General features: G+C 36.8%; 1 protein-coding gene across 1 annotated transcript in view; it reads left to right on the forward strand.

The window, feature by feature from the left end:
• Positions 1–9,601, forward strand: part of RAP1B (RAP1B, member of RAS oncogene family) — a 32,238-nt gene extending 22,637 nt beyond the window's left edge. Inside the window, exons 4-8 of the mRNA XM_065668567.1 lie at positions 1,255–1,311; positions 2,719–2,859; positions 4,922–5,065; positions 6,824–6,939; positions 8,363–9,601. Of these exons, the coding sequence (XP_065524639.1) occupies positions 1,255–1,311; positions 2,719–2,859; positions 4,922–5,065; positions 6,824–6,910 (429 nt within the window). The 3' untranslated portion in view covers positions 6,911–6,939; positions 8,363–9,601. The remainder of the gene's footprint in view (positions 1–1,254; positions 1,312–2,718; positions 2,860–4,921; positions 5,066–6,823; positions 6,940–8,362) is intronic.
• Positions 9,602–12,249: the final 2,648 nt, after the last annotated feature.

Raw genomic sequence — 12,249 nt, forward strand, 5'->3', positions numbered from 1 at the left:
TAATTCCATATGTGGGAAGACTTCTACAAGGTCTTTACTGTGAGGGTGCTGAGGCACTGGAATGGGTTGCCCAAGGAAGTTGTGAATGCTCCATTCCTGGCAGTGTTCAAGGCCGGGCTGGATGCAATCTTGGATGACAGGGTTTAGTGCGAGGTGTCTGTGCCTGTGGCAGGGGGGTTGGAACTAGATGATTTTAAGATCCTTTCCAACTCTATTCAACTATCCTATGATTCTGTGAAGTCTTGAAAATTGATGCCTTGGTTTACTTCCCAAATATTTCTGCATAAAGAAAATAGATGCTGCTTAATTAGCAGAATAACTTTGTTAGCAATGCATGCTAAAATAGTGGTTATTGAAGGAATGCCTATCCCTAAGGTGCATTGATGAGGTGTGAGAAGAGTGGAAATACTCTTCTTCCCTGCCCCGCCCCACAAGCTCAAATCTAGTTACAAAACAGAAACTCAAATAGCGGTAATGCGTATATCGGGAATAGGGAACACAAAGTTCTTTCTGAGTGCTGATCTGCCAGCTAGAAATATTACATGCAAATGGAAACAAGGGAGGTGTGTGAGTAGCTTGAAAGAAAAAAAAGTGGGTAGCCTGTTTGAACAGCTTGAGGGCACTTCCATGTCCTTTGCTCACTTGCAGCCATTTTTTTTCAGGTAGAAACTATATAGAGGATGTCTGAAATAGATACAGAAACTGACCTGGCTTCTTAAACTTTCTATTCTTTGCAAATATTTTAAAGCTGGATCAGTTTCCTCATTAGTGTCACTAAAACCTTGTTTTGGGGATACCACTCTTAGCGGTTCACATGGGTTATTGTTTGCTGTGCACTACTTACTCTCTTGCTTGATCTAAATTACTATTAAATAAGCATTAGTATGCCAATCCAAATTTCTAGATTTCACTTGTACTTTTCAGTCTGTGAATGATCCCTGAAACAAGCAGAAATTAGTTGTGCTAGATGCTGGTAACCATCACTACAAATTTAGCAGCCTTCTTTTTAATAATCAAAAATCCCTAATCACTTTGCAAAGTGATACTTGGCTGCTGATGCTGCTTTTGAAAATGTCACTAGTGCTCTTTGAAAGGCTTCTTCCTGCTGTTTTCAAAGTGTATATCCATATAAACTTAAGACATGCTGCTTTTATGCATTATGAATTTGCTTATAAAAATCATATGATTTCTGGTGTCTTCGGAGGGGAGAGTTGCAAGAGGAAAAATTCTAACCACATCTTTCTCTTTTGACAGCAAGTCGAAGTAGATGCACAACAGTGTATGCTTGAAATCTTAGATACTGCAGGAACGGTATGTAAAACCAACTTCCCCAAATACTGATTTACAGTGTTAAAACCATCAAAAGCTGTTGGGATATAAATGGTGATGTGTTTCCTTCCTCCTTCTCTAGAGTAACCATGGTCAGTGCATTTGATTAAAGGATGCTTTTTAACATACTAGTGTTTTAATAAAACTTCAGTATTGCCGCAGAAATTAATTGTAAGCTTCCTGTGAGCTCGTTCTGTAACAGGGGAAATGTGAGGTTGAGCGTTTTAAAAGAGATTGCACTGCTGTTTTAAGTTTATATTGTTTAGAGGAAAACTTAGTCCCAGTGGTTACTCAGGTTTGCTTTCTGTTGCTGTAGAGAATGCATGCTTTCTTCTCATCTTCTTTCTCTTTTGTGTGAGATGTGTTCTGACATTGGGGATAAAAACAGTTATTGCTTTAGTCAGCTTATGGGAACTCAAAAGCACAGGGTTTATGCTGACCCTTTGCATACTGGTCAGGTGTTTCTCTGTCTAGTTCCAAAATTATTGAAACCAGTCATTTCCTTCATTGATTCTGGTGAGCATAAGCTCAATACCTTTAGAGTGTAACATGTTCTCTGAACTGTAGTAATAGTCTGGTCCAATAATAACTTATTTAAGCTCCATAATATAATAAGACCATGTAGAACTACAGAAAGATGGAGCAGCTATTATCTCAAAATAAATTGTGCTTTTTGTCTGACATACAGAAAGGAGCTTGGTGCGTAAGTGATCAGGCACAAGATAGCCGAGTCACCAGTGTGAGAAAGACAAATGCTGTTTCACAGTTGTACTGTTGAGAGTTTTCAAGCAAGAAGTCCTAATGCTTCTGTGCAGTGCACTAGTGAGCCTTTATGTGCAGTATCATAGTTGTCACTGGTCTAGGAAATAAGATGAGTCTATTGAGTGTCACCATCCTCTAGACAATCTCCTTAAATATTAAAGTAGAATTTAACATAGGAAAGTGACTACAAAATGGAGGCTGAAAAAGGATGCATTTGCTTTACGATGCATTTTAAAGAATGATCAGGAGATGGGAAAAACTTGGTATGTAACAAAAGATTTGGGAAGAATGTAACTTCTGTAATCTACAGATTTCACTTTACCTTTTACTGTATCTCTAAGAAATTACTCCAGTTTCTGTGACTTTTTTCCAGGGTATAGCCCTTGGCAATATCTCAGTGCTGCTCAGCCACCCCAGATAATGTTCCAAGCTTCAGATTTCTTTAAAAGCAGTTCAATTTACTATAATGCTTTTAGTCAAACAGTAAAATACTGGTCACTTTAAAGGAGGGGAGGGGACACAAATGCATCTTACTTGTGATCTGTTTTTAACCTCAAGTGTACATGGCAGCTTGTGCAAGGAAAGTGGAAATTGACGGCAACATCTGTATCTACTTTTCAATTACAGGAACAGTTTACAGCAATGAGAGACCTATATATGAAAAATGGACAAGGTTTTGCATTAGTATATTCCATCACAGCACAGTCCACATTTAATGATTTACAGGATCTAAGAGAACAGATTCTTCGAGTCAAAGACACTGATGACGTAAGCATCCTCGAAAATGCTTAATACTTAAAGAGTTTTCATTACGGATGTTGCAGTGTGATCAGATAGCTTCTGAGCTTTAAGTTAAGAGACAAATCAACCAGTAGATGGGTAGTACAGAAATGCAACTCTTAAGGCTGCATTGTAACTGGAGAAATTGTAACTTGTCATGTGTAATTAGAGAATTGTCCTTTTTTTTATATTTTCCATTAAAATACTCTTTGAAATTGTATTGAAACTTACTAGTACTGCAAAGAAAAAATTACTAGAAACATTCCTAAAGCAAATCTGTTCTTACCTCAGTTACTATCAATGAAGGTTTAAAAAACAAAAACCACTTTTTTCTCCTCAATATGCCTACGGTTTATGGTATTTTGAAGGCACAAAATTCTAAGCTCTTACAGAAGACAGTACTGTAAGCTTTATACTTGAATGTTACGTAGCGTTTATATTTTGTGTGTGCCTGCAAGTAAGTTTGGGGGTTCTATTTCCACATAATCTCAATATGCACCTCTTAACATTATTAAACCTACAAAGTGAGGCTTAAACATTACAAGTTTATAACTGATTAAAAAAACCTTGCTACAGTTGTAGAAGTGATACTCAGTCCCTTAGTAAATGGAAGAAAGGTATTTCAAATGTGAAACAGTAGTAATAGTGTGTTTTTAACAGAAACACGTTAAGCTGTAGCTGTTGGGCAAGGAAGAATGTCCTCCTCCTGGTGGGAGTCAGGGGGAAAGCACTGAACAGTCTTTAAGTGTGCTCATCTCATTTAAACTGTGCTCATGGAAACTTTGATGCCTTCCTTACTGCTCTGTATCCACGTGTGCCTGCTGACAGCAGGCAAAGAACATATTAAATTCAGTTCAGAGAAGTTCACTGTGACTTCTGTAATACAAACCACCTTGCACTTTTAAACTGTAAGCATTTGCAGGTCTTGCCTATGTCCAGCAGACTTATTCTGGAAGGGATTTATTACCCGTTATCACAAATGTATCTCAAAAGAGTAATATTTAACTTGCATGTACCTCTCCCAACCAGAGCCCATCAAGTTATAACCTTGTTTAATTAATTTTGTACAAAATTAATTTTGTACACAAAAATCAAAATGTGACTATACTTGAAACCTTAGTTTATGTGGTGTATTTATGCTGACTAGCATAAGCTTTCTTTGCTAGTATTTTGGTAGTATTTCCTTGGAATTGTAATTCTTTTTAGGACACTCCCCTCAGTCTTGAAAATCATTCCATAGTACCAGGAAAAAGATAATGAGCTTCAACTGACATGTTTAGTTCTCGCCAAAATTTACATACAGTTCTTCCATTACTTGCTCTCTCAGTGGGGGAAAATTAAATGGCCAAGATGCTGTAAACCTTTTTTTTCAGCACTTGAATTTGGGAAAAATTTAGCTATGTCCTTAAATTAGTAAAAGGAAAGGCGTGAGCGGGGAGGTGACAGGCAATGGACCAGACAAGTTTGTATGGTTACCTTTTCTTTCCACAAAGGTGAATTTGTTTTCTATAGTTAGTAATTTTTATAAGGTGGCATTTTTCTTTCCTCTGTGTACATCAGCTTAATAATGAAAACTGTGTGAGTAAACTGCTCTTGCAAGGAACACAGATATGCTGGGAGTAGAGGCATGGTGAAAGGAGCTTTTGCTTCCTTCATTATGCTACTCAGTACAGGCCACTTTTTCCAGGATTTCTGAACACATAAGAATCATGTAGCAGATTCTTTGGTAGGTTTCTTGATGCCTTAAACATGTGAAAAGGAAATCTCATTAGGTCATCTGAAAGATGTGAAATTTGCTCCATTGACAGTGTACTGAATGCTCAAACCATTCCCCCCACCACCCTGCCAAATGGCAAGCAGAAAACACAGTTTGATTTGAACATGAAAGTATTGCACAACGTTAAACTTAAGCTTCAGTTATACCAGAATTCGATTATTCTGAAAGATGGGATCCTCTAATGATTCATATAGGCTTGTAGGTGTGCATTTGCAATGTGCCTTCCCAGAATTTTAATGATTTCTTTGCTGGCATTAAATTGGCTTTTTTTAGGTGCCTATGATTCTGGTTGGCAATAAGTGTGACTTGGAAGATGAAAGAGTTGTGGGAAAGGAACAAGGACAGAACCTAGCAAGGCAATGGAATAACTGTGCGTTCTTAGAGTCTTCTGCAAAATCAAAGATAAATGTTAATGAGGTAAGGCATGTTACCCACAGTAGGGAGGGGTGGCAGGGAGGGAAGGATGGAACACTGTTCTGGTAACGAAATGTTTACTGTTTGTCAAGGAAGAGCTAACAATTATGAATAACATTGACTATAATGGACAGAACTCTTCCCTACTATAGTGAGATTTTGAGATGTTTATATTAAGGGATGTATTTAGCTTTGACTTGTGACTTTTTGAAATTATACTAATTTTACTGTAATTAATTTTCAAATTATATTCATATTAACTTGATTAAATACTTTTTTCATGCTGCATTCCCTAGTTGACACAGTCTCTATCAATGGAGAATATACTGCTGGGCTACTTTTTTTTTTTTTTTTTTTTTTTTTTTTTTTAAGACCTTTAAAGGAGTGAAGTCCTTAAATTCTTTATTTGGTATTAAATTATTTGAGACGGTAAGAACAAAAACTCTTCAGAGTTTTGTCGAAATTATCATCTTTATAATGAAAAGGAGGAAAAGCCTCTTTACCATCTAGCTCTTTATTTATTTAGCAAGAGCTAGGTGACTGATCCACACACATGCAATTTGGGACTTCCCATAGTGCATGCTTTCTTACCCAGTGTGGGTGCAAGCATGAAAAAAGGGATGCGAGAATGTTTAGAAAAGGAAACTCTTAGTATTTACATTTCTGGAACAGCTTGAATTTTACAATAAACGCTACAGTTCTGTGTGTCTTCTGGAAAACGTTGGCAGCATCAGTCAGGTTGAAAGGGCCTTCATGCAAGACTTGTATGTAATCAAGAGAGTATGGTGGGCTTAAGCACAGCTAATCTTAAAAATAAGTAATGTGTGTTTAATTAGTTGGGAATTTCTGGAAACTATTCCGTTTTTCTTAAATACAAATTAATCAGCTTAACTATATAGATGTTGTATGTTTAATAAACTAAAACTTACTTGCATCAAATACCAAAAGCCCTCATTGGAATGTTTTCTGCTTTGTAGCCAGTGCTTAGGAAACTGTTAGGATGGCTTTAGCATGAGGACTTGCTTGATTTAAGAGATGCAGAAATAATTGGAACAATGTCAATTATGAATGAAACATATGCTGTTTAATTGTAATTTGTAGACTTGTCTTAAATTAGCCTTTCAACAAAACCATGTTCTAATTAGAATTCTAGGAGGCTCGAAGTGTGAGTCTTTCATACATGAGTTACTTGTCTAGGAAATGTTAGCTTATGTCATGCTGTAGTCCTAGGGAGGCTGCTGAATTAATTCTCTAGACTTTAGTATTTTCAGACTTACCTTGAAAAGCATGATCTTGTTCAGGGGAGGGACTATAACAGAATGTGCAGCTTACTTGAGTTACCATGAAAATGTGTAGTTAAAGCTTACTAGACCTTTCTTTAAAAGAATATCCTTAGTGAGTTGAGTTAGAAGCAACCTGTGGCCTGTATCTTGACCTCAGTACTAATTGCAAAGTAATAGCATATAATAATTGATCACTGTGAAATACAGCATGTGTGTTAAGATTAATTTGAGCCAGAGTTAAATAGCTGCAGATTACAGATGCTTTTCCAGTTCGCTTCATTGAAAGTGGAAAACCCTTGGAAGACAATTACCTTAAACAGAAAAAAAAAACGGCTGTTAACTAAGTATACAATTTAATTTTCTGGCTTTGTGATAACTAAATATTTACAGGGGTTTGCGAGTATTTGGGGATTCAAGGCTTAAGGTTATGAGAGAAGCCTCTTAATGCCAATAACCAACTGAATTTTTATATTCTCAGATCTTTTATGACCTTGTGCGGCAAATTAACAGAAAAACTCCAGTGCCTGGAAAAGCACGTAAAAAGTCATCATGTCAGCTACTTTAATACATAGCTGTGCTGTAGCTCTGAGCCAGGTAAACCTTTTCACATTTTCTGTGTATTATGGCTATAAAGGACCCAAACAGAACAACAACGAAGAAAACCTGAACAAATGTTGTAGCTCTTGATGCAGAACAGCATTGAAAATTCTTTATTTACATTATCATAGAAATATTTATGGTCTTAATTTTACTGTTCCAAAGTCAGAACTACAAATATGTGCAAGGTACATTCACACTGGTATTTTTTTTTTTTTTTCCCCAGGCTTTAAGGTGTTGGTTGTTCCCAAATTAACAGTGTTTGCTGATACTTCAAAACTTTAGCATTTGGAAACTGAGTTCCCTTTTTTAGGGACTGATAGAATATATTACAAAAGCTCAATTATCAGGAAGGCACATTATAAAATACTGCAGTGTGTGTGCTAAAATGTCACTTTCTGCTTTGACCTCCTTCATATATTTGCATGATCCCATAGGAGTTCCTCGCTTTCTTTGGACCATATGGGTATTTTCCAGGTTGCATGGTAATAAGTACATTTGGAAGAGAATGGTGATCATTGTAACACTCCAAATACTTGGCCTGGAGCTGTTGGTTACTAGATCAATTTCTTACTTGCTGGCAGTTGGTTAATGTTCTACAAATCCATGCTTTAAGAATGCTGCTGAAGGCTCAAGCAAGTTCCAGCCTTTTCAGAACTTAGTGAGCAGGCATGATTTTTATTTTTACCCTGCAACTTGTTCTTGGGCAGATTGTTTCCCTCTGTCTACATCCAAGCCTGAGTATGGGCAGAGGTTCCCCCTTGGTTGACCTCATACCATGCGAGTTGCCTGCTCATCTTGATTCTGTACCGTTTTACTGAATATACAGTGGTTCAGTTGCTTCAGTACTATGATCAATTATTTTGTCATCCAGTAGATCTGTTTGATGTCCTAGCAGGATCCTCCAGTATATTTCACTGTCATAAATTGCAGGCTTTTATTAATATTCAGGTAGTGCCACATTTTAAGTCTTCTTTAATCGATATTATTACTTACTTTATTTGAACAACAGTTCAAAGTAAACTGAGAGGGTTCCAAAAGCATTAGCTGAGGATGGCAAACGGCTGCTCCATTTCCTTAACAGGGCTTTTGATTCAAGAGCTTTGATCCTTCAAATGTGTTTTTAGTTTTTAAAGCCACTGGAACTATCATACTGTAAGCAAAAGTAGTCCCACCCATCAAATATTACTTCCACAGTTCAGCTTGGATTACCATATGTATCCCAATTCTGTTTTACTAATTGAGACAGTCTGTTATTTGTGTACAGTAGAAATGATATTAGTAGAAGAGAAGTGATAAGGTTATTTTCTGAGTCTGCCAAGAACTTTGCTAGTTAACTGTTTCCTGCTTTAGTTCTTTTAACTAAAGAGAAGTGACAAATAGCTGTTACTAATACTAATCTCTTGTTTTGCTATTACAGGTCTGAAGAACTGTTGCCCAATTCAACAGTGCCAGCATTCCAACTTTATTAAACCTACCAACATCTTAAATGGACTTTCCTGTGGTGGTACCCTTTAAGAAATGGATGAAAGCTACTACATCAGTTTGCACATTCTAATCACTTTCCAGTGTCATGAGAGATTTTTACTTATAAATATTCTAAGTGTATGCAACTGGTAAAACCAGAGCCTACATCCAGTATTACTGATAAGAGACATTGTTCATCCACCAATGTTGTACATGTATGAAAACTGTGTACTGTATACTTCAACAATCCCCACTTTCTATTGGAGAGTACAATAATGTAAATCCTAAAAGCACCACTATTTTAGCATAATAAAAGAAAGTCCAAAGAGCTCCTATATAGACTACTCCAGATAACTTTGCTTCATCGGTATTTGTAGCTTATTGTAACTTTTTTAAAGAAATACAGGATCATCATCATCGTATTGTACAAAAGCGCTTTGATTAACACAACAGCTATATAGTTTTTTAATTTTAGGAAAAACCTGTGGAGACAGTGATCTAGTCTTTAAGAGTCCTTTCAGTATAACGTCTGACTAAAGACATGGCCTTTAATATCTGTTGGGAAGGAAATGTCCAGACTTTTCAACCTTTTATTGTATGTTTCCTTTTCCTTGTTTACATAGGGAACAATGTTTATAGTTGTGTGTACAGTGGGGGTCTACAACAAGAAGTGTATATTTTAAAACAATTTTTTAATGATTTAACAATTTTTTGTAAATCATTTTCGGGCTTCTGCAGCTGTAGATTCTCACTGTGAATTCCCTTGCTTGCTCATGCATAAGTGTATTTGCAATACCAAATATACAGGTTTAGTACTTTTGCCTGTTAGTGATTGTTTTACATGTGTAACGTTTTGGTTGAGATGTTAAATGGTGGAAGAGTACTGTGGATGTGAATGTGGGAAGTAATTTTAATCATGTGTAATTGGTCACAGGGCCTAAGTTGCAGTAATTAACTTTTGCTGATTTATTTAACAATGCCTTGTTGCTTTGTATGCATTAACGTTTGGGTGTAAAGATTGTGTGTATATCCAACAGGGAGCCACAGTATTTAAATTGACCAACCTAATGTTACAACTGCTTTGAGGTGGCCAAATGTAAACTAAAAGCCTTAATTAAAGTGGTGCAATTTTGTATGACTTAGCATCAGTAGTTCAATAAATTTGGATTGCCATGCAAGGGCTTGCATTACAGTTATATACTACTTGAATGTTTTGTGTTTTAGTAGTGCTAGTAGATATTGATTTTTAAATCTCTTGCAAAGTGCAGATTCATACATCTTAGGATGAAAAGGAGCCATTATGGCTTTGTCTTCTGACAAATACATGCCATATATACTTCTTCCAATAGCATCTCGTGCTAGGGTGGGTGAGTTTCTGACTGAATGAAATTCTACTTATAGTATTGGACTTGGAATATTCCAAGTTCTAACATGACAGAGAAACATAACAAAAAATACCTGTCTTCAAAGGTTAGACTTTGTAAGTGGCTGTTTTGGGAACTTGGAAATATGTTGCCTGCTATTTTTCCTTATTTCTAGGGAGAATTCATTCTTAAAATTGACTTAGTGTGGCTTTAAAAACCCCCCCAGCTATTGGGAGAAAATACAATTTTTCTGCATGATTAAACTGTATTTTTGTTTGATTTCAAGGAGATCTGCCGAAGAGCATTCTTGCAGTATTGAGTGTAGAGTCTTGCAGGCTTTAAATATCTCTTAACACTGTTGGACTGTGAAGTGGAATGCGTGGACTGTGGATGACTTCCTGAATTTGGCTGTGTGGCTGAAAATTAATGTCACACCCAAATACTTGGTACCTCCTGTTTTTCTGGCACAGAATTATCAGGGCTTGTTCTAATCCATTCCTGCAAATTCTGTGAGATTAGGTTAGCTAATACCTATAAGCTTTGAGATAGTTTTTTTTTTTTCCCCAAAGTTAATTAAGTAGCCCAGCTGATCCTTCCTGCTGATAATTTCACCAGTCATCACCATTGTTTAATGGAGGTAAAACACTCTTTCACCGTACAGAATCAGAGTTAAGACTGAAATTCATTTTCATTTATCATTAGAAACAGAACATGTGGTTAATGATCCCCATAAATATCTTGTTTTGGTACTCTGTGCATCCTGATTGGTCCCCAGAGAAGATGAGACTGGAGCACTAGATGCTCTAGTTCTTTTTTTCACTAGGTACCTTCCTCCTTGATGAGCTAATCAGTATTTTTCCTCCCTTCATTTTCAACCCCTGCTTATTCAGGTCTTGTAACACTTCTGTGTCCCAGTTGTCCTTTTATCAGTCTTCTTTTTAATGTGGTTCTTTTTCAGGCAGCTGTACAGATGGCATTGAGGGGGAGGGAGAGTAAACTATCTGATAACATCAGAGAGGAGCCCACGGTCTAGTCTTGGTGTCCAGCCAAAGAGTACCAATTACAGGGAGCATCAGGCTTTGTCCTGAAAGCTCTGTACTAAAGCATTCTTGCTCTATGGAATAGTGAATGTACAGTTCCTCAGCATAAGAGGTAGTCAGTTTGATCAAACCCCAGAGAAGCAGAATTTTCAGAAATGTGAGTCTTTGCCATCTAAAGATTGTGCTAAAAAAAGTAAAATGCACTCCACGCACACACTCCCCTATATTGAGAACTTAGGCCAGATTTGTAAAGCCAACACATCATAACCCAGGTAATACCTAAACCCCAGTATTTTTCTCCTTGAAGACTTAGGCAGGCTTCAAGGGAGCAGTGTCCTGCTTGTTAAAGGGAAGATGCATGACAAAATGATGTGGAGGAAGTGACGGACACGAAGCGTAATGAGAAAACACATGAAAGAATTTTCTTCATATCTAAGTAACTGTGGCATAAGAAGCTGTTCCCGCTGAGGAAGTGAACATCCAGTTCCCCACAGGAATTAGAACTATGTAAGCAGTTACCAAATCTAGAAAAGAATCCTGGCTGCTGAGATTTTTTTTGAACAAACTTTCACATATCTTCAGGATAACTGCTTTGTGTACCAACGCTCAAGAAGTTTACGCTTGAACTGCTTGTACAGAAACAACACTTCCCATACAGCTTTGGATGATAACATGCCTAATTCATATCCTGAGAACTAATGCAGTCATTTTCTGAATTTGGTGTTAATACTGCTTGTAACATTAGCTTATGCTTACAGTGCACACAAAGGTGGAGGCTGCTTTATTTCCACCCTAATCTGAAATTGGTGTATGTCAGTATTGAAGTGTCTGACCTTTCTATGGAAAAAGCAATGTTTATGTCCTGAAATACAGGAGTATTACTTCATGCAATTGTTCTCTTCATATTAGGACTTGTTTCTTGCAGTGTAATTTTTTCCTATACCTTGTTCCTAATGCCTGTCTGCATTCTCCAATTACTCTATGAAATGAATGCTTGTCTAACTTACAGAATGTTTTGAGACATTGCAAGACGTTTTCGGATGTCTAAAGGAATGAACTGTAAACTCAAACTACTGCTGCTCTCCTGCATATGAGAACGGAACCTCTGGAAAAGTATTGTAGAATTAGATCCTAAGTTTGTTTCATAATGGGTACTGATATTGTGATGCTAGAAATAGGAGGGGGAAGGAGTTTGGATTAAACTGTGTGGTTTTCTCCTATTCTGGTATAAATACAGTGGCAGTTTCCTCATGGGTAAGCACTAAAGATGAGGATTTTATTCTTTTAAAATGCTCTAAACAAACTGGATTAATCAAACCTGATGGCTTTTTTCCCCAGTGTTTTCTAATCTTTGCCAGTTTGGGTAATAACTTAAAAGGTGAGAAAATTTTGCCATGATACTGTACTAGGTCTAGATAGACTTCAATTTAGATGTA

Source organism: Lathamus discolor, chromosome 1, assembly GCF_037157495.1.
Source record: "Lathamus discolor isolate bLatDis1 chromosome 1, bLatDis1.hap1, whole genome shotgun sequence".
Classification (NCBI taxonomy): domain Eukaryota; kingdom Metazoa; phylum Chordata; class Aves; order Psittaciformes; family Psittacidae; genus Lathamus; species Lathamus discolor.